This window comes from Rosa chinensis, chromosome 6, assembly GCF_002994745.2.
Source record: "Rosa chinensis cultivar Old Blush chromosome 6, RchiOBHm-V2, whole genome shotgun sequence".
In the NCBI taxonomy this organism is placed as follows: Eukaryota; Viridiplantae; Streptophyta; class Magnoliopsida; order Rosales; family Rosaceae; genus Rosa; species Rosa chinensis.
The window spans coordinates 40,776,672-40,800,692 of NC_037093.1; the positions used below are offsets into that span (position 1 = coordinate 40,776,672).

Genomic DNA, 24,021 nt, shown 5'->3' on the forward strand with positions numbered 1-24,021 from the left:
ATTCAAGCGCGCTATAAAATGAATATAGAAATTCAATTGGACAATTGCTTTAAGATACAAAAGCCCTAGAGGGCATTCATGCATATTTGAATTGACAACAATACAATGATCTCTAAATGCGTTTGGACAATTTCTTTAAGATCTTGCATTATTGCTCTCCCAACATGGTTTGACACAAAACATAACGCATGGAAACTGAACGTGGACACTTCTACAAAGTCTCTCTCTAAATGGTGCAATATATGTACTTTCTTTTCTCAAAAAAAAAAAAAAAAATCAAAAGTCTCTCTTTACAAATAGATCAATTTTCAAATGGATGAACTTTTAGAGTTTTTGTCCATTTACCCTAATTCTAGAGTCATTTATCCCACTTTACCCTGTTATGCTTTTTTAATTCCCCCTTACCCATAAAGACTCTAATAAGATCTTCCCTAATACTCAATTGAGTATTTTTTTTGTTTATATTTTAAGCTATTTTACCATTACCCCTTTATTACAGAGAGAGAGAGAGAATTGAAGAGAGAGAAGCCATAGGAGACTTCGCCGGAGTTCCGTTACCGGCCACCGGAATCCGGTTATTGGCCGCCGCCCACCGGACTTCTCTAAAAACCTCGCCAGAGGTCCCCAAAGAGTTCGTCGGAGATCTCATAGGTCGTCAGAAAGGTTTATTGCCCCCAAATTGACTTCTATCCCCCCCCCCCCCCTTTATAGAGGGGCAATAAACCTCTATTGTCCCCCAATAGACCTTTATTGGGTGACAATAAAAATTTATGAAACCTCGCTAGAAGTCCCCAAAGAGGTTGTTAGAGATCTCACATGGGGCTGAAGAGGTTTATTGCCCCCTTTATAAACCTTTATTGCCCCCCCAATAGACCTTTATTGCCCCCCTAATAGAAATTTTGGTCGCCGGAATATGAACTAGTCTCTCTAAAATTAGACAAATAAAACTTTGATTAAGGAAAAAAATGAGAAGATTACACTAATTCAAAACATATTGCCCCCCCCCCCCCCCCCCCCCCAACATTTTGTCCCACAAAGTTTTTATTACTCGAGCAAGGTTTTTAACGAGGCAGCAATTAAAGCGTCACCACTAAGTTTAAGCGGCACAAAGGGGAGTGCTGAAGAATGTTGACATTTATTGTGCCTTATCAAACTAGGATTAGTTCTATAATTGTAATAGGAGAGATTTCATACTATGAGTTAGAATAAGAATCCTTGTACTCCAAGATTATGTATTTTGTAATCCCTATATATAGAGCTCCTATTATTAATGAATACACTCATCTATTCTCTCAATTCTCTCTACGACTCTATTTTCCTTAAACAATTATATTGTTGTATCTTTACAACATAAGTAAATACACTGATGTCAACAACATCCATTATTTATACGTAGGCCATTCTTTTCTCTATTCAACTTTTCATAGCCTTATAAACAATATGCAGCCTTTTTCTCGAAACTAGAGAAACCAACCCACTTGGCCGTGAAAAGGAGAATGACAAACAACATGAGAACCTACAAGCATCATCAAGAAAAGAAAAGGCTGCCCGAAAAAAAATATAAAAAAAATAGCTGTAGTATTATAAGTGCGCCATTGTCTTCTCCATTCATGTAATGAGGTAGAATTGCTATCCTGGAATGTAGAAATGGTCCCTTCTCCCCCTCAGTTAATCACGAGACCTGCACTGAACCAAACTCGAGCTTTAGTTGAAAATGCACAAGGACTTTAATTCACAATGCAATCTTTTAAACTGCGATGAATATATATATAGCGAAGATCTATAGGAATGTAAAACTACATAGGAAGCTGAAATCAGCATATAGAACAATAGAAAAAGAAATACCATCTGCCAAATGAAGAAGTTTGCCATTTACCCTTCACTTCCCACACTGAGGTACAAAGTGCTCTCCTAGGTGGTGGAAATGGTCATTTTCTCCTTCGAGTATACGGACAACCTGTGGCAAAAAAAGTAATAAATTATAGTCAGATGCAGTAATACAGATTGCTAGACAATCTTAATGTAGGATTCTCTATGCAGTGGTATCTCTAACTAGCAAATATCAGAACATATGAAGTGTGTTTCCACAGTACGTGCTCCGATACATCTTATCAAGAAGTTTAAGTGATGATCCTCACATGCTTCAGAAAGGTTGTTTCACATTTATGTCATACCAAATTACAGGGCTATATCATTCATAAAATGCATGAAAACATAATTACAGGCAGCTAAATGCATGCAATTTCAAAAGTTCTAAGGCTAAAAGTTTGTCACCAAAAAACAGAATCCAAAGAAATTTTTTTTATTACCTCTCCCATTGATGGACGCTTTTCAGCGCTTTCTTGCACACACACATATGCGGCTTTAGCCATAAGGTACACTTCGTAAGTATCGTATGAATCTCCAAGACGACGATCGATGAGTTCATGTAGTGCTAGCCTATGTATCAATGGTTCTGCCTATGATTTGGACATAACAGATACAGACTAATCAGACTGGAAAACAGAAAATAAGCAAAAGTTGTTTTTTTTCTTGTTTAATTTGCAGAGTAAAAATTAGCTGAAAAATCAGCTCTTGAAGCTCAACATACCCACTCCCGCAGGGATTCAGTTGGTTCTTCTCCATTTCCGTCTACAATCTTGCGCCCGGATATGAGTTGTAACAGAATCATGCCAAATGCATATACATCTGTTCTTACAGAAACAATACCATTCTCTGCATACTCTGGAGCAAGGTAGCTACAAGAACCAAAAGCTTACTTGAGCTTGTTCGGGTAAAATCAAAAAAGAAAAAGTATAATGTGGTAATCAGATGTTGCAGAAAACTAATAGAAGTCCTCACCCTAATGTCCCAAGTATCCTTGTACTTTCAAGATCATCATTGGTCTTCCATTTAGCTAGGCCAAAATCACCTAACTGAGTGTAGAAAATCATGCCATCAGCTGAAATTGTTTTTACTTTTTTTTTTCTTTGTTGCAAAACAAAATGAAATAAAAACTGTATGGTGATCTATTCAGTCATCGCCTTAAAACATTATGCAGAAAATGGTGTAGTCACAACTACCAGAGAAAGGGCACAATTTAAATTACCAGTCCCAAAAAATACAATGTCTTAGTGATCCAACTATAAAAAGATATCCAAGGATTAGCTGCAATAACCAAAGGAAACAAATTTGAAATGTTAATGCAGAGCAGAAAGGTAATATTCTTGATTTTGTTGTCAGGATACTGAACTCTGATCACAAACTAGTAGTTTGCATACTGAGTGAAAAAACAATATCATTTTCACTGAATGCAATTACTTAGAGTTCATCTTTATGTTATTGGTAAAACCACCAATGCAGAATGGAAGAATGTATATAAACTGATTTTCTATATGGTTTCTTTCCCCATAAGCTTAACACCTACCTACTATGTTTCGTATAACGTTTTTCTTCCTTGAGGATATTTATATATATATGGTGTGGATATTCTTGATCTAGGACCTCTAGGTATCTAGTTCCTCATCTCATGAAGAACAGAGAATAACTCCTGGTCCTAGTCAAAAGCAAAACAAAGTTTAGTGCTACCCTTGTTTTTAACACTCTCCACTTTGGTGAGCATTTTTCTTCAGACCCTAAAATTGAAGCCTTTCACTCCACTGCCATTTTCTCCACACGACAGTGTGCTAAAAAATGTGAGATACTATATCTGACTGCCAAAACAACTTTTCTGTCATCATATCAGCTGGATTGTAATCAGTATTCCTCTCCTTTAAATAACATTTTTGATTATGACCTTATAGCCCAACCTAATGTTTCACCATTGTGTCAAAACCAACTGTTTTCTTCCTAGAAGTTGAAACTACAAGAACATGTTATTCTGATACCGGCCAGCCAGGAAGAGAGAAAAGACCCTTTTTGTATTGCTTCCTTTCATCACCACAAGGGCACCTTGGTTTATGTTCATGACTCAAGACTCGCCTTGCATCCTAGTGCATCTAACCTAGAAATAAGATCAATTCTATTCCTAAGTCCTAACCCACAGTCTTGCGTTAGTTCATACTTCCAATGAAGACAGGTCATCTATCCTTTCAAACAATCTGATGATATACTTTTGCAGTCATATGATACAAGCATTCATAATCCAAGATTCATCTACTGTGATTGATTAATACTTTAATAGTAATAACTGTCAACTCTTACATGGCATCATCAGAATCCCTTCACCTCTACCAGATATTTCAACAACTTTGTATCGTTTCTTGTTTATAATTTTGACATCCAATTTGTATTTCCCTTTCTTGTGACGCCAGAGACACTCCCTAGTTTTTCCTAATGTTAAGAGTTTGTCTTATTACTGATTTCTCCTGATTCACTCCTCCATCTTACTGCAAATTGTGCTTGCCTTCCTACTGTTATCTTCCTTAAGAAATAGGTAGAAATGTTGCAGCAACTTCATTTGATGGGATCCTTCCCATAAATTGAAATCTTGATGAAGCAGATACTTAGCGTTATCTTCCTCCAATTTCAACTTCTAGAATTGAACCAGAGACAAATCCGTCTCATTGAAAAGAAAAAAAAAAGAGGCAATTTAGGGGCATACCCTCCTCCATACGAAATGTGTACGTGGAGCTGCTTCTTCGGATACATCTGATGGTTTGGATTGAAACTGGTCCTTCTTCAGATTAGTAGCTGCCAACTTCTCATAAGAATGATATCACGCACCATCTCCTTTGCCAGGCATAATTGGAACAGTTCCATGGATAAGTTCACCTTGCTGCTGGCATATTAAATGGTGCTTCTTCTGAAGCAGTGCCTAGATATGATTGTAATCAATCCTTTACTTGGACTTCCCATTTTCGATTCTTCACCAAGTTTCTGAGCATTGGATCCTGTACTTGAAACCTTCACTAGCTAGTTATGATGGTATCCATTACTTATTTCAGGGTTTTGACACCAATTTTTAGTCAAGTAACTTCCCCATAATCTTGCTTTAATTACATGACTTCATGACCAGTCACATCCAAAGAAGTGTTCCAAAAACTAAAAACGAAAAGATCTCAAAAGAAAAAAAAAAAAAAAAAAAAAAACTTCAGGCCGGTTCATCCAACTGGACCATGTTCTCAGATTAACTTGGAGACAGGTGTTTAACCCTAAACCGTAAGTAACAAACAGCATTCCTTAACCTCTCTCTACAATGACTTCTCACCCCTAAGGCCCTAACAATTCCAGCCAGTTTTTTTTTTTTTTCTCTCTCTCTAGATATGGCAGGTATAAGGATCACGTACTTTGGGTTTAGGTATCTATTTAATTTGTTCCAGTCGAAAAGGAAAAGTATAATAAAAGCCACCTGGTTTACCACACATCGGCCCTAAGTTTGAAGTAGGAAATACGCTTCATGCAATGAAAAGCTACATTTCATTTATGGAAGGACATACACAATTCACAGAAGTCCTAGATAGCTGATTAGCAAAAAGGACAATACATGGATGGTTAGAGATTTTATTATAAATCGAGCTACACAATTCACAGAAGTCCTAGACAGCTGATTAGCAAAAAGGACAATACATGGATGGTTAGAGATTTTATTATAAATTGAGCTATTGCATTTATATATTTTATATTTCAACTACCATATTATTATAGGAACTATGAACTTATCAATGCCACTAAGTCCGCTACTGACCAAATTTTGAGCATACTAAGTAACCATAACTGAAATGGAAAGTAATATTTTGTAATGTCTCCAAGGAGCTCATAAAAAGTGAATGTAAGGAATGATGCATATTAATTTACCATTGGAACATAATCGTGTGTGAGCAGTATATTGCTTGGTCGCATGTCTCGATGAATGATAGGACCTCCGCGACATTCTTCATGCAGGAAACGTAAGCCTTTTGCAGTTCCAAGGGCAATAGCATGCCTACGGTGCCATTCAAGAACTTCTGCTTTTTCATCTATGACATCCACAAGCAATTAACAAAAGAAGATTCAGTATTCATGTTGATATTGTATCAGCAGATGAACTGACAATAGCTGAGGTCCAAACAGCAGTTTACCAAATAAGTGCGACTCGAGAGATTTGTTACAAATATACTCATACACCAAGATATTTTGGTTTTCCTTGCAACAATAACCCAACAGCATTACAATGTTTTTGTGGCGTGCAAAACTCAAGACATAGACCTCAGAGTGAAATTCTTTGAATCCCTGTTTACTTGCCTCTTTCCGCACCTTTGCTGCAATCTCCTGTCCGGCCTTAAGCTTACCTTTATATACATGACCATATCCGCCTTCTCCTATTAAGTTTTCGTTTGAAAAATCCTTCGTTGCAATCTGTATCTCTAAGTAACTAAATATCATAGAATCTTTGATATACATTTCAGTCCTCGTTCCACAGATGGAACAAAGAATTGGCCCATCTGAGGTTCTCTGCCGTGAGAAACTTTTATTTTGCTTCTGGACAATTTGAAAAGTAGAATATTGAATGATGTCTCCTTTGGTTTGTATGCCTGGAAGACGAAAAATTACACTGAAAAGCTTTAGTCTAGTAGTTGGAGTACCAAACATATTTATTACAGCAAAGATAGTTTGGAGATCTATAACACGGGTAATTCTATTTCCTAATGTCATATTTTCCATTCAAAACACCATCATGCATGTGACATAAGGAACAAGCACTTCTTTGTTATAAAAGGCTAAAAGCATTATGGCGTTATCTGTCTGTGATCCTTTCAATGGATGATGCACAAATTTTATTTCTGGCTTTTACATTCTTGTGATTCAAAACTGAATGATGTATGTTTCTAGGGTTTAGCAAGTCTGGTGTGTTGAACAAATTGTATGTATCCATGTCATTTAATAGTATAATACTGAAGAAATTGTTATCTTATTTTATTCATATGGGACATATTGACTTGATGAATGTAATAAGAAATATAAATGAAGTACTGTATGTGAATTCCAATATAAAGAGAGGTAAAAAGAAAAATACATTTTCTTTGTAGCATAAAACAAATTTTGAACTCCCAGTAAAGAGACCAATCATCCACTTAAATTGAGAGAAGACAAATAAAGGTTTGCCATTTAGAGAAGAGAAAACTTCTCCTCACTTCAGGTTTATCCGGTAAGGGTTCTACTCTGCATGTAAAATATTAATGAAAATCTTGTGTATAAATAAATTTTGTATTTTGGAAAGTGACTATTCATAATGAATTGGTATCACATCTGAGATCAAAATTCCATGCACAAAGAACAAGATATATGTTACTCGATTTTGAAAAGAGAAAAGCATTATGTTTAAGGGGATATTTTCATACCTGAATTTTCATTCTTAGAAGAAGTCCCTATATCTAATGAAGAACTATACTCTCTTGGCTGATATGTAGATGGAGGCGTCAAGTTGGGCTTAGGCATTTCTGAGCTTTCCAGACCAACAGATACAGAGTAACCTGAACACGTAATGATTGACTGCTCATAGTTTCCAGTAGCTAGGAAAATTGATAGTGGAACAGGCTTGGACAAAGAAAAGAACGTTTTATGTTCTATAGTATCAGTATCATCTGTCGTATGAGGTCTCAAAACTTCCACAGTTAAGCTATCTTGAATTAATGCAACCTTGCAAGGTATTTGCTTAAGGTAGAAGCTTAAATCCCGTCTGATGTGCCTGTAAACCTCCGTAAGTTACTATTAAAGCCAATGGAAAACCGAAAAGATAAAATTCAACAGAGGCATGCTTGGGAACAACGATAAAGGTAGATTGGAGCAAATGAAAATTGGAGGCTACAAAGAAATCTAGCAATCTATCTTTGACAAATTGAAATTGTTATTTGTTTTTACTGCATTAAATATTAATATTAATAGCTAGGCTTTTAAGAGAAAGAACATTAATTAGCTCAGTAAATTGACATATTTTTGACTCTCAACAGCTGAGGAATCCGAAAATATGGCAGAAAATATTCACCATCTGAAGCAATTGTTTGTTTACCTTGCAACCAATGTATAGCAGAGAAAATAGCCATATTCATATTCTATTCATTGTTAAATGTCACCAACTACTGTACAACTTTCTACAAGATGAACAGGGCCATATTTTAGTGATCTTTCATCCATCATTCGCATGGAAGAAAACCCGTCCTTAAGAAAGAGAATTCCTATTTCATTAATTTTCACAGTAAATGTCCATCATAGTGATCATACAGTAGTCACACCTATGAACCAGTTTGAAAATATCCAAAGGGTAGTGAATAGAATATACAGTTCACAGAAACGATTTCTGAAGGAATACTTATCATGACTCAAGAATCAGCACCAATAGATCAGATAGCAAGTGCAACCATGATGAAGTCTAAAACAAATAAACAGATGGAGAAATTAAAGAACTACCTATCAAGTACAACCCAAGCTGCATTACAGGCCATTATCTCTTGCGAGATAACCCGTTTGATGGGATAACCAGCAGTAACTTTGACTTCTATGCTGACCTGAATGTAGCAAGGAATTTGATACAGTGAACAAAACCAGCAATAACAGGGACAGAAAGCAGAATTCTTAATATAACAGTGACACAGTGGAAAATCTTCATATACAAAAGCAGCATCCAGCATCATTGTTCAAATTTATTATTTTTGTTAGTGCCCTAGGTAACAGATAATAGTGATCCTTATTCTCCTTTGAAACTATATCGGACAGTAGTTAGAACAAACTAAAAGCATATATTACCCCATGTTCTTCACACTAAACTAAAAGCATCAACCAATTAAGAACAAACTAAAAGCTCCAATAACTTGATTAAGTAATGCTTAGCAATAGGAGAATATATTACCCCATGTTCTTCACACTAAACTAAAAGCATCAACCAATTAATTAAGAACAAACTAAAAGCACCAATAACTTGATTAAGTAATATGCTTAGCAATAGGAGAATATATTACCCCATGTTCTTCACACTTTTCCGCACTTTCAAGAAGCATGTTAACATACATGTCAACTTTCTTTGTAACTTCTTCCTCCACTGCACGAAAGCTTGTTCCAAAGAATTCTGGGTATGGTTTCGCATTATATCCCACTGTTCCAACAAAGTAAAGGTAAGCGTGGAGTCTAATATCACTATATCAGTAATGAGCAGTGTCAGTAGTTTAGTTAATTAATTGCTCAGAATCAGTTTACGGGAGTACAAATCAAATAATCGTAGTAGTCATACGATCCTGCCAGCAATTGACTATTTGCTGCTATCATGAACCAAAATGATAGTAGGACGTGCTCTACATCAAAATCTTCGATTAAAATGAAAGGATCTATGTTTACACTTTCAATCACAGATTCACAGTCTGTCATCTCAGTTGCTAAGAAAAAACAACAAAGCCTATATCATGCAAGTTTTGCAGTTTTACTCATGGAGACAGATACATATACAGAATGAATTATGATTGACGAGATTTGACCATACATGTAGAATTGATGGTCATAAACTTGTGTGGCCTATGTACCCTGTAGGAGGCTTAAGTGAAACCTTTCAAGCACAAAGTGTGGTGTATGACATATATATTACCAATTTACTTTGTGTACCCTGTAGGACATGAAAATTTGATGCAAAAATGGAAAGCTAGAGATAAAGTTGATAACACCAATCTACTTTGCGTGTGCAACTTTATAGCGAAAGCAAGGCCAAGCAGGGTTTCATCTCATTAAGACTATATAAGCTTATGATAGGGGAACACAAACTAAAACCCACTGGGGCATTTCTTTGAACACTTACTTGGATGAACCACCCTGTGCAAGACTCCAAGCACAACAATGGTGTCGCCGGCCTTTAAAATGTCACCCCTCATCCTCACAGCATCAAGGGTGAGCTTAAGCTCCTGCCTACCGCGGTCCTTGGTGGCATCATAGGCAATAACAACATGTGATGGCGTCATAGGACTCGCCATGGATGCTTATGAACAACACACCACAACTGGGTACTGGCTTTTGATCTTGCTTTGATGTCGTAGTGGAAAAAAATGAACTTGCTATTTAAATTGCATTGTGTCTTCACTCTTCAGTACAAGTATGAAAGAGAGAGGAACAACAAGGATTAACCCATTAAAGATTATGATTGATAGCCAATGAGTTGTCTGATAGAGTTTAGAGAAATTCTCTTTCTTTTTTTTTTTACCTCACAAAGTTCTCTCTTTCTGGTTTGCATTGGCCAGACAACATTCTTTGCAAAACAACACCCAGATATACCCATGGATATTCCCAAACACTCTACCAAAAAATTTGGCGGGAGTTTACTGTCTAGAGTATTAAGCCAATGACAAGATTACAAGTTTGCAACCAACATCCACATTTTGGTTCATGCGTTTTAATTGCTAGCGTTTGGACGGCTATATCAATGATCCTCACAAACATTGGGATATTCTTTCTGTACTAAAACTGAGGAAGTCCTGTCCTGCTGTCATAAACGTTGTTCAAGCTCCCTCAATCATGGCCATGCAATGATGCAATTGTTGTTGTATATGCAAATTAAAACCAAAAACCAAAGGATAACAAAAGGATGTACTAGAATAAGGTTCCTTGATCCCACTATTTTTCGCTTCATTGTCGGCCGATTTGGATCTATATATTTGGTTAAAATTCTAGGGTGTTTTTAAATGTACCCAGCAAACTTCTTAATATACCCAGCAAATTTATTTGTTTTTAAATATATCTAATTAAACCAATTACTTTCCCAAACTGCCCTTATCTTGTACCCAATAAAAAAACACAACACAACGATGAAACTTCAAAGCGGAGGTACTGTGGCTGTGTCCGGTACAAGTACAACAGATCCAATCTAATTCTGATCAAGCTGGACTAGATTAGAGTGCGAGAGGAGGTTTAGACTTAATGTGTCATATACCTGACGATATCCATTTTTGAAATTAGTTCCGTATATGACTAGATTTGGGAGTTAAGGTGGTTTGATGGTGTTGAAACTTGAAAGTAAGATAGTGAGAGGGACAAAGAGATGGACAGAGAGAGTTCATGATCATAGTCTTGGCTTTGATTGGAAGAAAGAAGGGAAAGAGATAGATTATTCCATCTTTCCATACCATTTCATGCTTTGTGTAGTTGTTCTCTTTCAAGATCCAAGAAGGTTCTTATAACCTCCAAATTGCCGACAAATGTCTTCCTTTATTGTTATTTCCTTGATGATTATTCACACAACCACAATCCATAGGAGGAAGGGTGAAACCCCACATAACACATCCAGTTATCCATATGATTTTTAGTCTCCCGTGCTTTGGGAAAGCTTATCGCTGCCAGTTCTTTGAAGACAACCGGCCTATTCCAATTGCAGGAATTCTTCCCTTCTCTGTAAATTAGCATATATCCCACAAATTCAATATATGCGGACATGAAATGAGAGGTCCAAAAGTCATGATCGAAGGACAACACCTAATTTTGGGAAGTTTTCACCGCTGTGTTTCTTTTGCTGGGTGCAAGATAAGGTTAGTTTGGGAAATTTGGTGATTTAGTTAGATATATTTTTAAACAAATAAATTTGCTGGGTGTACTAAGAATTTTGCTGGGTACATTTAGAAACACCCAAATTCTATACTAGCAACGTGCCCGCATTATGGTGGGTGCGGGCGATATTGTGAAGTTTAATAAAAAATGGGTCAACTAAAAAAAATAGTGGTCGTTCATTTTTTCAGACATAAAATAGTGGTGGTTTGATTACTTTTTAATTTTACACTTCTATTTATTTATATTTTATATGATAATTATGTTATATAAGGGTATTATGGGCACATCAAAATTTTGATGAAGTCTTTCACTCTTTTGACACCAAAATAGAGCCTTCTTTTCTTTTTTTTCCTTGAAATGGAGAGCCTTCATTTATAGTAGTAGTAGAGATGTCTTTTTGGCTTATGAGTTGTATTGCCATATAATCTAATTCACAGTGGATTGATATTACATTGCCAAACAACCTTATCAAATGAATAAAATGGGTGTGACGGTCAAATCTCAATTGAAAAAAAAAAAAACAAACAAACAAAAAAAGACAAAGTACTAGATTTTTTGCATTACTTAGGAGATATAACTAACTCCCGACAATAGATTAGTTTCCAATAGTTGTAGACTAGCCCGAAATCAAGCCAACCTACTCTAAGGGGGGTGTATTGTATATGGAATTACTGGCACTTTTAAAGAAATCCATGGAATTTAAAAGTCTGGGTGTATTCAATAGAGACTTTTAACAGTCCATAAAAGTCTGGGTGTATTCAATTAGGATTTTAAAAAATCTTTATGAATTCCACCAAAGTCTAGGGGTATTCAATTAGGACTTTTAAAAATGAATAGAAGTTTAGGGGTATTCAAAATATCATTCATACATACGGAATTAGAAAATCATGGAAAATCATGGACTTTGTAGTGTTAAGTATAAATACCAAATTCCAATATTTTTCCAGCCACCAGAGCAAAGATTTTGAGCGTGGAAAAGTCTGTCAAAGTTCTTCTCTCTGCGCGTTCAAGGTTGGTCCTCCATCATCTCTCTTTCATGATTTCTTTTTTCTTTTCTCTATTATTTTGTGATATCAACCTCTAATACCTAACATGTTCATTGTTGTTGTTGAATTTGATTTTTTTTTTTTCAATTGTGATGCTTGGAACCCTAATATTATCATCAACTCCTAAAACAAAGCCAAATAATGTATATGCCTAATGCTTTTACGGTTCGATCATAGTCTTGCATACTATTGCGGTTATTGCTATTGTCGTCGCTTGTTTGCTGCATATGTTTCTTCTTCTTTGTTTTTCTCGCTAGGTTTTCTGTTTCTTTTGTATTTGTTGTTGTCCTATATGGCATGGTTCTCTTTTTTTTTGCTACTGCTTTGCCCTTGTGGCTCTTAAGTTCGGGTAGATTAGCCAAACGGTGGGTGGTTTTTTTTTTTTTTTCCCTCATGCCAGAACTTCTTTTCTATACCTAATAGTGTGTGTGATTTTACCCTGCATTAAGATGGGACTTATGTTGACAATCTCATGTCAACTTTCTTAAAATGATAGTAATGTCAGAGGTGCAATTTGGTTCAAGCTTTGGGTGAATCTATACAGAGTTATTAATTTTCATTCAAATTTTGCTTTAACCCTTCAATTTGAAGCCAATGTTGGCCACCACTAAAGTCGGCAATGGCTGATAAAATTATGTCAGGTTATTTATTTTCTTTTTCTAAAATTTTAGTGTTCTTTTTTATGCTTTGAGAATATTATGTGTATGTTGAGCAGAGCTTTAATGTTAGAAATTTTACTTTGGGATTACAAAGTAGTAGGTTGAGTAAATAGGATCACTGAATCTTCAAAGAGTTAATTCAGCTAAGTTTGTAGTCAGCTGAGAGATAGGAATATTGTTCTGGAGTTTTGATTCATGTTGGTTGGGCAAATTGCCATGATGACAGTTGTCTGGTACCTTGATTTAGTTTTGTCATCTTTATGGACCTCAATTTCTTTAGGATTCAGATTCTTTTTATTTTCTCCTTCAAATTCCCATGGAAACAGATCGTGATCAAGTTTTGGGGTTATGAGAGTCTGATTTGTGCAATTTATGAGTACTGTTTATAATCATATTGTATGGCATGCTATAAAAAACAAACAAGTGTGGATCAAAATGTAATTGAATGAATTATGAAACAAAGAAAAATTAATCAAAGAGAAGTTGGCTAGGTAATAATCAATATGAACAATGTATCAAAATTTGCTATTTTTGTCTCTGCACCCAATTGTCTGAGTTGGTTCCTTTTGCATGCTTAATGCATGTTTAAAGAAAAGAAGAAAAAAAAAAAAAACCTTGCATACGTTTTGAAGTAATGCTTCTTACCAGAATGATTCCTTATCCCTAGTAGCCAAAATCATTGCTCTTAATATGAATAGATTCAAGCTGATGAAGGATACCAGCAACTCTTCTTTACTTTATTATTTTGTTGTGTCAGAAAGCAATTTAGGAGAGTATGAAAACAGGATATTGGTGCATGTTTATATTGATATACACACCTGATAGTTGTGCGTCTTGATAACAGAAGGGTTGTCATTTGGGGTCTAATATCTTTCTTGTTTCTTTGTGGAGCCATGTACCTTGGACTTCTAATTTTTTTTTTTTCCAGTCTATACTTCCCTTATGTTTATATTGTTCTGAATTATAATGTTTTGATTGATAAAAGTTGCATGTATGATTACTTTTACGCAATCGTATAGATGGGAGATTCACAAGGGAATGGTAAAAGAAAAGATTACAAAACTTGGAATGCTGAAGAGAGCAATGTTTTGCTTCAACTTATGGTTGAAGGCGCCAAACTTGGATTGCGTGATATTAATGGTGTGATAAGCAAACAAACAGTAGAGGCGAAGCTACTTCCTAAACTGAAGGAAAAACTTGGTTGTGAAATAAGTTTTAGTCATTACCAAAGTAGAGTGAAATGGTTTAAGAAACAATACACCAATTACTCTCAACTTATGCGTCATAGTTCTGGATTTGGGTGGGATCCGATCACAAAGAGATTCACTGCTGATGATGAAGTATGGGCAGATTATTTGAAGGTGAGCTTATTGCTTTTTCATTTTATTCTAATTTAGATTTATAGTTATTTCAAATGGTTATCATCATATTGACACGTGTATTTTTTTTCCCTACTAGTCACATCCAACGCATGGGCACTTTCGGTCAGAAACTTTTCCAGACTATGAGGACTTGAAAATTGCAGTTGGAAATGGAACTGCAACTAGAATGGGCTCAATCAGTTTAGGTGATGATATAGATGCCTCTACATTTGGAGCGGAAGAAAACGGACCTTGGGGAATTGATGGATTAGTTTTTGATCGAAATACTAACATGTTCGTGCAAAGTGAAAATGAGTCATCACACCAAGAAAACTCGCCATCTCTTTCACAACAACCCTTCCAAGGTACCAATGTAGATGCTCCACCACATAGCAGGACTCAAGGAAAACGGAGTAGGACTGACTATGAAAATAATAGCGGCTCAAAGGGGGCAACTAGTCAGGCTGAGGTTTTAGAAAACTTATCAAGTGGCATTGGTAAAATTGTCACAAGTTTTGATAAAATTTGTGGCTTAATGGAGAAGAGAGAATCAAGAGAGAGTGATCTTTTGGATGCTATGAACGAGACCCCAGGATTAACTGATGAGGCTTGCTTTATGGCTCTTGATTTGCTTAATACTAAAGCAAAGCAAGATTTCTTCTTGAAGATGACTCCTGAACAACGACATAATTGGATCACCTATAAACAAATGCAATAGGTGTGGGTCAATCTCCACTAGCGACACCTAATAAGCAATAGGCTATGTTCTATTATTAATTTTAAGTTATGGAGTTTGATTTTATTTTGTTTGAATTGCAGCTTGTTTTGAATGATTTTAAACTGGTATGTTATGAATTACAATTTGATTTTTTGTTTGAATATTTATGATTTTTGATTTGCTTTTGAATGAATGTTAATATGAATAGTGATATATTTTTTTTATAAATATGTTTAGGTGCTTTCTCTATTAGCAATGTCTGAAATGGACATGTATGGAGCTGATGAAGAGGAAGAGCAGTTTTACGAGGCTGTTAAGATATTATTAATGGCAATACAAGCAGTGATTTATGTGTTATACGAACTTGTGTTCAGCATACGTGGTGAACATATTAGACGTCCGCTGACTCGTTGACCAGTGACATCAAGTGGATACATATATATGCACAACATATTGGACAGAGACCCTCAAATCTTTAGAGATGTGTATAGAATGTATCCTGACGTGTTTCGAAAATTATGTAGCATCCTAAAAGCGAAAACACCTTTACGGGATACAAGACACATTTGTGTTGAAGAAATGCTTGCAACCTTTTTACTAGTTGTCGGCCAAAATAATCGATACAGTGAAGCTCGGCTGATATTTGAGCGATCTCATTTTGCTGTTAGCAGAAGTTTCAACAAAGTCTTGAAGGCCTTGAATACAATAGCACCACAGTTTATGGCTAAACCTGAATCCATACCACCTAACATAAGAGAAAGTACAAGGTTCTATCCTTACTTTAAGGTAAGCAATGCAACTTTTATGGATGGTTAATTATTTATTTCATTGTACAGTAATGAAGATATTATTTCATTTTTTCTTTTCAGCTATTGATATCTTTTTTCATTATTTTAGGATTGTGTCGGAGCTATAGATGGCACGCATATTCCTGCAACGGTAGTTGGACGTGAGGTAAGCAGATATTGAAATCGCCATGGGAAGATATCACAAAATGTATTAGCAGCTTGTAACTTTGATTTACAGTTCATATATGTGATTAGTGGATGGGAGGGTTCCGCTCATGATTCAAAAGTGTTGAATGATGCGATTTCTAGACGAAATGGACTCAAAGTGCCACCAGGTATAGTTTTACGTGCATAAAAAAAATTCAGAGTACTTATTACAATTTATGTCATATAACATATATATAACATACTAATTGCACATGTTTTTTATTATTAGGTAAATATTACTTAGGGGACTGCGGATTCCCAAATCGACGTCGGTTCCTAGCTCCATTTCGAGGTACTCGATATCACCTCAAAGATTTTGGTGGTGAAGGAAATCATCCTGTCAATGCAATTGAGTTATTCAATCTTCGCCATGCTTCCTTGAGGAACGTAATTGAGAGAATATTTGGAATATTTAAGTCGCGTTTCACAATCTTCAAATTAGCACCACCATTTTTATATAAGACACAAGCAGAACTAGTTTTGGCTTGTGCAAGACTGCACAATTTTCTTCGACAGGAATGTCGTTCAGATGAATTTCCTCCTGAACCAGAAGAAGATCCGATAGACAATCACGAAGATAATTTTGAATGGGATGATTTTCAAACCCAAGATCAGCAAAGAGAGAATGCTAATGAATGGAGAATAAGTATTGCTACTCATATGTGGACAGATGCCCAACCAAATGCCAACAATGAAAACAATGACAATCAAGAAAGTGAAAATGAGGGAGAAGAATAAATCATATCATTATTTCAAAGACGTCTGCTTATTTGGCATGAAACTTCATCAATGTGTTTTTTTTTTCCTTCTCTTTTTTGGATATCTTTTGGTTTGGTTGATTATATTTGGAGGCTTTTCCTTTATTTTCTTATATGTTTGTTTCATGACATTATTTGAGCTTCTCTGATTCCTACGCTAATGGTCATTAGTTAACATAGCTATGGCATCGTATTTTATTCTCTGACTAATAAACTAGCTTGGTTTTTCTTTTTTATAAGTATTGTGAAATCTACCTAAGTCAATCATATAAAGTCTGTAGATTTTTACAAATCAGTAAAAATCTGTGCTAAAAATCAATAAAAGTCAATGGTTTTTAAAAAATCAATAAAAGTCTATGAACTTTTTATAGAATCCATGGACTTTTGAAAAAGTCTATCATTTAAAAAAACTCCACACAAATCCAAATACAATACACCCCCCTAACACTATATTGAATTGATAAACTTGATGTATTGATACATTCAACCACCCAGAAATCTAGCGAACACCCAAAATCTCATCTATTATCCAGTTCTTGTTGACCCTTACGTCCCGAATTCTCTATGGGTTTTGCCGCCCCTGCTAGTGACAGCATTTTATCCAAATATTTACATTTAAAGTCAGGGATCGACTCTTACAAGAATATTCCGTGTTATATAGACAAAATTCAAGGAACATATAATAATTCATATGCACATCACTGATTTTGTTCAAAGAAAATAATGCGACAGATGGATCTGAAAGGATCACTATTTTAGTTTTTCTATCTCATTCCAATTTCATTGATGTTCCCGAATTAGTAGAGCATCAGAATAGTATCAATGGATGATCCTCTCTATTATTGCTCTGATGATTGTCCATGCTGGTCTTTTGATGGTCACTCTTACTCGTGACCAATAATTACAGACGGAAAAAGAAAAAACAAATCTAGTTTGTGATTGTCAGCATGTATAAGCATGCAGAACCTTCAACATTTCCTGTATTACTCATATGAGGATTGGTACTACCGCCGTCTTGCTGAGAACTGAATGGACCTGATAAATTTGGTTATGCAATGAAAATTACATCGCAGAATTGAAAATTAAGCAAGAACACTGAATCTAGGATATTAGTATGTAACCATGTACCACTCTAGCAAAACAAATAAGTGTTTTCAAAAAGATGGTGTTAGTACTAAACAATACATAATATGGCAATGCCCGATGAACACTTGGTGTATAGCTTCTCTTCCCACATTCTCCTCTTTGAACCGACTTAAAAGTATATACACAAGGAAAACATTGTTGCCATGTTCCTTAGAAGCATAACTCTCATAATCAATACCTACAAAATTGATCTGTCTTTTTTTTTTTTTTTTTTTTAATTAGGATTACAAAATTGATCTATCAAGTCATATAACATCCCCTAAATCACCAAGACCTCAGCCTTGGCTGCTCGGGTTGTCTATTTACATATCCATAACAAAGTGCACATTAAAGAATAAACCAGGGCAATGAATAGATCCTTCTTGAATCCTGATATATATATGTTGGCCCATCATATATCAGTGTAACTCTTGCAACTGCCGACAATGATTAGTGGAAGTTGAAGCCACTGTCGACTCATCCCATTAGCAAAGGTATACTTTCTGCGTTCACTCGTGGCCCGTCAATGGTTGAAGAATGAAACTGCACCAAGTTGATTAAAAATTAATTAAGCTATGGCACTAGTGACTTTTAACAACACGCATGATTCGATTGTACCATTAATATTCAATAAATAATAAACAAGAGAGAATTTTTACCTAGAATAACTAAACATAAAGATGCTAGCATATAGTTTAGGGACAAATATATATATATGGTAATTAACGAGTTTATCCACTGTACACAAGTGATCCCCCATCTTTTGGATCCTTCTAATAATACCCAGTTGCTATGAAATACCAAGCCTGAGTATCATTTATTGGTTTTGAACCAACAGCTCTTATCATCTGAAAGTGACAGCAACATGGGCTAAATCTTACTGCAATAAGCTACACAAAATGCTTGCCCCAGATGCTTCATAAGATGGCCTGAAGATTCCAGTACAAGGAAATAAGCAAATCCACCTATAAGTGAGCCCTATTACTTCAGGAGCCGCTAGCTCTATTTTCTACAACCAATCCAGTCTCCTACCTTTCCCTCCAGTCTTAACTACAAAAATGTGTCATTTTGTTTCCCGGGCAAAGAGATATATGTTGCAGATAAGTCCGTGATCAAGACACCTTTAAGATTCACATTTAACAAGAAAATACTAAAAGCATGCTAAATTTAGCAGAAGTTTCAGGGCTAGTTGCATATGAATACTTTCCAGATTATGCCAACATATCAAATTGCACAATGACCATATGTTGGCCTTTTTCATATACATGTATTAAAATTCAAGATTGTCAAATTCTGGGCTAAGCAGACTCTGTCAGCTCAATAAAAAATTTCAAGGCAACCAAACAGATAATAGTTTTAGGGAAATGACAGAACTCAATAATCAGCTGGTCTGGGCAACCAAACAGATCCATAAGAGGATAAAAGAATGAAATCCATACCTCTTGGAGGTTGAGCTGGTTGGTGCTGTGTGACGGTGTGACAATTTCACTCCAGCAGTCAAAGTGTCCCAAGCTGTTACCTATTTGTCATAGAACACCTAAACCCATTCAAAATCAAAACATGGAGTACAGAAAGCAAGTTAGAAATGAAACATTCAAACTCAAATAATAAAATCATAGGAATATTAAACCTTTCGTTGCAGCTACAAAGGCATGACAGAGAAAGACCTCAGAACACAGCGAGAATACAATAGGCTTATGAGATTCCTGACCTGGTCATGAGATCCATTTTTAATAATCTGGTCCATGAGACATAGAAGCCAATAACCAACTGAAATCCAAGAAAGCTCAACAAATGAAAAGATCTTGAACAGTCGAAGAAGAAAGTGAGAAGCCTCAGTCTAAACTGAAGAAGATCAAGTGATGGCCTATGTTGGCATTACTTTTAAGATCGGATTGTGTCTATCCAACCTCCCTCCTTAAACTCCAATGTAGTTTTGAATTTTGCTCGAACTAGTCATATTCCTGACGTGGAACTCATGATCTTATGTTCGTCTTAACCTGAATTCTGATGCGCAATGCCCTCATTCAAACTTAGCCTTACTGTATTTCTTTTCTCTACTCTTTCTCCTCTTAGCACCACTTTGTTAGATTGTCAATGTAACAATCAGCTTCCATTTCCCAAGACAGCAATCTCAATATCATATAAATGTCTTTACCTCTATGATGCTGCAATTGGTCTGCCTTAAAAGTATATACATGATTCTGTATCTCAATCCAACTACATCCGATAACATTCTTTACGCCTTTATGTTTCATCTCTTTTGTAACTCGAATCATGCTTTCCCATCTTCCTCTCATTTCATATGCTCGAGCTAGCACCAAATAAGGTAGAGATGACTGCGGTTCTGACTTCATCATCAGTTGTGCAACTCTTTCAGTAATTTTGATGTCTTGCTGAATCGCACAAGCACGAAGCATTGATTCCCATATCACAGAACTAGGTTCATAAGGCATTGCTGCTACTATATCCATTGCTGCTTTGAGTTTACCTACACGAGTCAACAACTCTATTATGCACGTATAATGCTCTTCCGCAGGTTTGATCCCATATTCCTTCTCCATGGACCTAAATATTGACATACCCTCATCCACAAAGCTCCCAAAGTTGCAAGCTAATAAAACTCCAGCTAATGTTACATTATCTGCCGGCATACCTTCACTAACTAATTCCTTGAATGTGTCCAGGGTCTCAAATAATTTACCATTGTGAGCCAAACCCATAATCATGGTGTTCCAAGATATCAAATCTTTCACCCCCATACTTGCAAAGATTTTCATGGCATGATTTATTAATCCAAGTTTAGTGTAAAAATCAACAAGTGAACTAGCAACAATAGCATCTGACTCAAAGCCTAACTTAATAACCCAAGAATGGATTTGGAAACCCTGCTCAACTGGAAGAAAAGTGGACATACAGCTCAGTGCACTGCTAAGAGTAAACTCAGTTGGCCTGAGATTCTTTCTCAAGGTCAGCACAAAAAGCAGCACGGCATTCTCCGCACAACCATGCCTTGCATAGCTTGAAATCATGGAATTGCAAACGGCTGAATCCCACCAGCTTAGTTCTTGAAAGAGCCGGACCGCATCCTCCAATCTGTTGCATTTGGAAAACATGTAAATAGCAGCACTTGATACAATGCTATTAGAAAAGAATCCCACCTTGAAGCTGAAAGCAATAATTTGCTTACCCCTTTCCAAATCAAGCAAGTTACAACAAACATTGATCACAGTTGATATCGTAAACTCATCAGGGGAATGCTCAGTGCTTCTCATAACAACAAACTGATCTACGGCCAATTCTTCATACCCTGATCTATGACAACCCCAAATCAAAGTGTTCCAAGAAATGACATCCACCTCCTTCATAGTCAAAAACACTCCAAAAGCGTAATCCATCAAACCAATCTTTCCATACATCCCAATCAACGAATTCCCAAGTACCACATTCGACAAATCCAGACCCTGCCTAATCACACCACCATGAACTTGCTTCGCACGACCAGCACACGACACAACTGACATCATAATCGAAAACGTGTACTCACTCGGTCTCACACCCGACCTCTGCATTTTCGAAAACATCCCCATTGCATTACCAACCAATCCGCACGAAACGTAACCCGAAATCATCGAGTTCCAACTAACCACATCTCTCTCAGGCATTTCATCGAACACCTGCTGTGCCCTCTCAGACTCGCCAAATCGACACAAACCCTTCAAGCAGATGTTCCTAGACACAATGTTCTTGCAGTTAATCTCATCAAACACTCTCAATGCATCGAAAAGCGAACCAAACCGAAAGTAAACGTCGAGAAAACGATTGCCCAGAAAGGTATGGGTATTGAGTCCCACTTTCACCAACCGGGCATGTAAAATTTTGACGTGGGTGAAGGATTTGAGGGACAAACAGTGGTCTATGAGATGGGAGTAGTAGGGGAGTGAGGTTTTATGAAGCCCATTGACTTGTTTGAAAAGCGATTGCATGCAAACCCCAGTGTGATACAATGAAATGTAAATGTGAAAATCCAGAGGCCAAAGCAGTGATGCGGTACCGTTTTGGAGGTGATTTCGTGTCTGGGTTTACTTGTTCTTGTTGCTGTGGAACTTCCATGGGAATGAGAGCAGCAGCGGTTGCAGGGAGGGGATTTTGTTCCGGTGAGAATGGAGCAACTGATCAGGGGTAATTGGGTCTTTTTATCATTAGATTTTTTTTTTTTTTTTTTTTTAAAGGGTTTAAGGGTTTGGGTAGGGGTCATCATGGGCCGGGCTAGGGCCGGCCCTACCCTAAATTTTAGGGCTTAGGGTCGGGCCGGGCCGGGCCGGGCCTAGTCAAAGTCAACAAAATTTAGGGCCGGGTAGGGTCGGGCCAGGGCTTAAATATGCTAACCCTTACCCGCCCGAAAAGCCCGATCCGTTAGGGCCGAAAGGGCCGGGTCGGGCCGGCCCTCAAATAGGGCCTAATAGGACTGAAATGGGCCAAAAAGGGCCTTATTTTGTTTAACAAAAAAAAAAACATTATTTTTTTCTTCTCAAAATATGGCTTAATGGTATATATTGGTGATATAAGACTCATTGTTTTTTATTGAACATATTTTATATTAATATAATACTTGTAACTTATAACATTTATTAATATTACTTAAGGTGGTTATATTCAATTAACTATTTATATAAATCTCCCAATATTAATTGTTGTCTAACAAAGAAAATTGAAATTAAAGAAAACAAAACTTATGAAATCAATTACAAAGAAAGAGATAAATTGCATATTATAGAAAAAAGAGAAACGTAATTAAAAAATAGAAAAAAAATATGGCTTATTCGGGCGGGCCAAAAATTTCGAAATGGAAATTGATCAATCTGACAATGCTCATGGAGGGTAACAAGCCTAATAAACTAGTTATACTGCATTACAAGGCATATAAGGATTATGTGCGATCCAAAAATTTTAAAATGAAAATCGACCAATCTGAAAATTCTTATATGTTTATACAATAGTGATAGGTATTGTGTAAAGAAATTAGGCCGATCCGCCGTGAATAAGGCGTCCAAAGTAGCGGTCAACGCTTTGCACAAGCAAACTTCCCTAAGGGGAGAGGCCCCATGCGCGGACAAACGTTGCGGAATTTTGACATCCGTAAGTAGACCCCCTACCCATGAGAGTGTGGGAGCTGAAAGATCGAAAAAAATGAATTGCCAAGGACCGATTAAGAGTATATTTGTTTTATGTTCTATTTAGGGTATTGAGTTGACCGGGTAGATCGAGGTCCAACCGAAGGCGGAAATTGCTGAAATTTCTACCACTAACATATATTCATATGAAAACAACATCCAGCGGTTCATTTTAAAAAATTCCATTTCGTCCCCCATTTTGCTCATGGAGGGTAACAAGCCTAATAAACTAGTTATACTACATTACAAGGCATATAAGGATTATGTGAGACCCAAAAATTTTGAAATGAAAATCGACCAATCTGAAAATTCTCATATGTTTATACAACATTGATAGGTATTGTGTAAAGAAATTAGGCCGATCCGCCGTGAATAAGGCGTCCAACGTAGCGGTCAACGCTTTGCACAAGCAAACTTCCCTAAGGGGAGCGGCACCATGCGCGGACAAACGTTGCGGAATTTTGACATCCATAAATGGAGCCCCTACCCATGAGAGTGTGGGAGCTGAAAGATCGAAAAAAGTGAATTGCCAAGGACCGGTTAAGAGCATATTTGTTTTATGTTCTATTAAGGGTATTGAGTTGACCGGGTAGATCGAGATCCAACCGAATGCGGAAATTGTTGAAATTTCTACCACTAACATATATTCATATGAAAACAACATCCAGTGGTTCATTTTAAAAAATTCCATTTCGTCCCCCATTTTGCTCATG

The 24,021-nt window shown here is 36.4% G+C and overlaps 4 protein-coding genes across 9 annotated transcripts; 2 read left to right on the forward strand and 2 right to left on the reverse strand.

Annotated features, from left to right (window-relative positions):
- Positions 1–1,843: 1,843 nt before the first annotated feature.
- LOC112173970 (probable serine/threonine-protein kinase PBL3) lies at positions 1,844–9,952 on the reverse strand. 2 transcript variants are annotated; one of them, XM_024311659.2, is made up of 10 exons: positions 9,737–9,952; positions 8,913–9,046; positions 8,365–8,462; positions 7,299–7,645; positions 6,039–6,491; positions 5,776–5,936; positions 2,842–2,915; positions 2,591–2,738; positions 2,310–2,459; positions 1,844–1,957 (listed from the first exon to the last, which is right to left on the reverse strand). In XM_024311659.2, the coding sequence occupies exons 1-10, from the start codon at positions 9,906–9,908 to the stop codon at positions 1,880–1,882; spliced, it is 1,815 nt and encodes a 604-aa protein (XP_024167427.1). In that variant the 5' UTR covers positions 9,909–9,952; the 3' UTR covers positions 1,844–1,879. The 2 variants fall into 2 exon arrangements, with proteins under 2 accessions (XP_024167427.1, XP_040363490.1); XM_040507556.1 differs by lacking the exon at positions 1,844–1,957 and having other exon boundaries at positions 2,335–2,455.
- A 4,070-nt stretch (positions 9,953–14,022) lies between these two features.
- On the forward strand, positions 14,023–14,810 carry LOC121050013 (uncharacterized protein At2g29880-like). The gene is made up of 3 exons (XM_040508540.1): positions 14,023–14,538; positions 14,636–14,716; positions 14,775–14,810. Exons 1-3 carry the CDS (start codon positions 14,197–14,199, stop codon positions 14,808–14,810), a joined length of 459 nt encoding a protein of 152 aa, XP_040364474.1. The 5' UTR covers positions 14,023–14,196.
- Positions 14,811–15,679: 869 nt separating this feature from the next.
- LOC121050014 (protein ALP1-like) lies at positions 15,680–16,989 on the forward strand. Its single transcript, XM_040508541.1, has 4 exons — positions 15,680–16,042; positions 16,154–16,210; positions 16,283–16,379; positions 16,481–16,989. Exons 1-4 carry the CDS (start codon positions 15,698–15,700, stop codon positions 16,987–16,989), a joined length of 1,008 nt encoding a protein of 335 aa, XP_040364475.1. The 5' UTR covers positions 15,680–15,697.
- A 1,243-nt stretch (positions 16,990–18,232) lies between these two features.
- On the reverse strand, positions 18,233–22,321 carry LOC112169604 (pentatricopeptide repeat-containing protein At1g43980, mitochondrial). Of its 5 annotated transcripts, none has more exons than XM_040507549.1 (3): positions 21,325–22,321; positions 19,574–21,230; positions 18,233–18,677 (listed from the first exon to the last, which is right to left on the reverse strand). In XM_040507549.1, exons 1-2 carry the CDS (start codon positions 22,118–22,120, stop codon positions 21,196–21,198), a joined length of 831 nt encoding a protein of 276 aa, XP_040363483.1. In that variant the 5' UTR covers positions 22,121–22,321; the 3' UTR covers positions 18,233–18,677; positions 19,574–21,195. The 5 variants fall into 5 exon arrangements, with proteins under 5 accessions (XP_040363483.1, XP_024162427.2, XP_024162428.2 ...); XM_024306659.2 differs by lacking the exon at positions 21,325–22,321 and having other exon boundaries at positions 19,574–19,653; positions 19,846–21,198; XM_024306660.2 differs by lacking the exon at positions 21,325–22,321 and having other exon boundaries at positions 19,574–19,671; positions 19,846–21,198.
- Between the last annotated feature and the right edge of the window lie 1,700 nt (positions 22,322–24,021).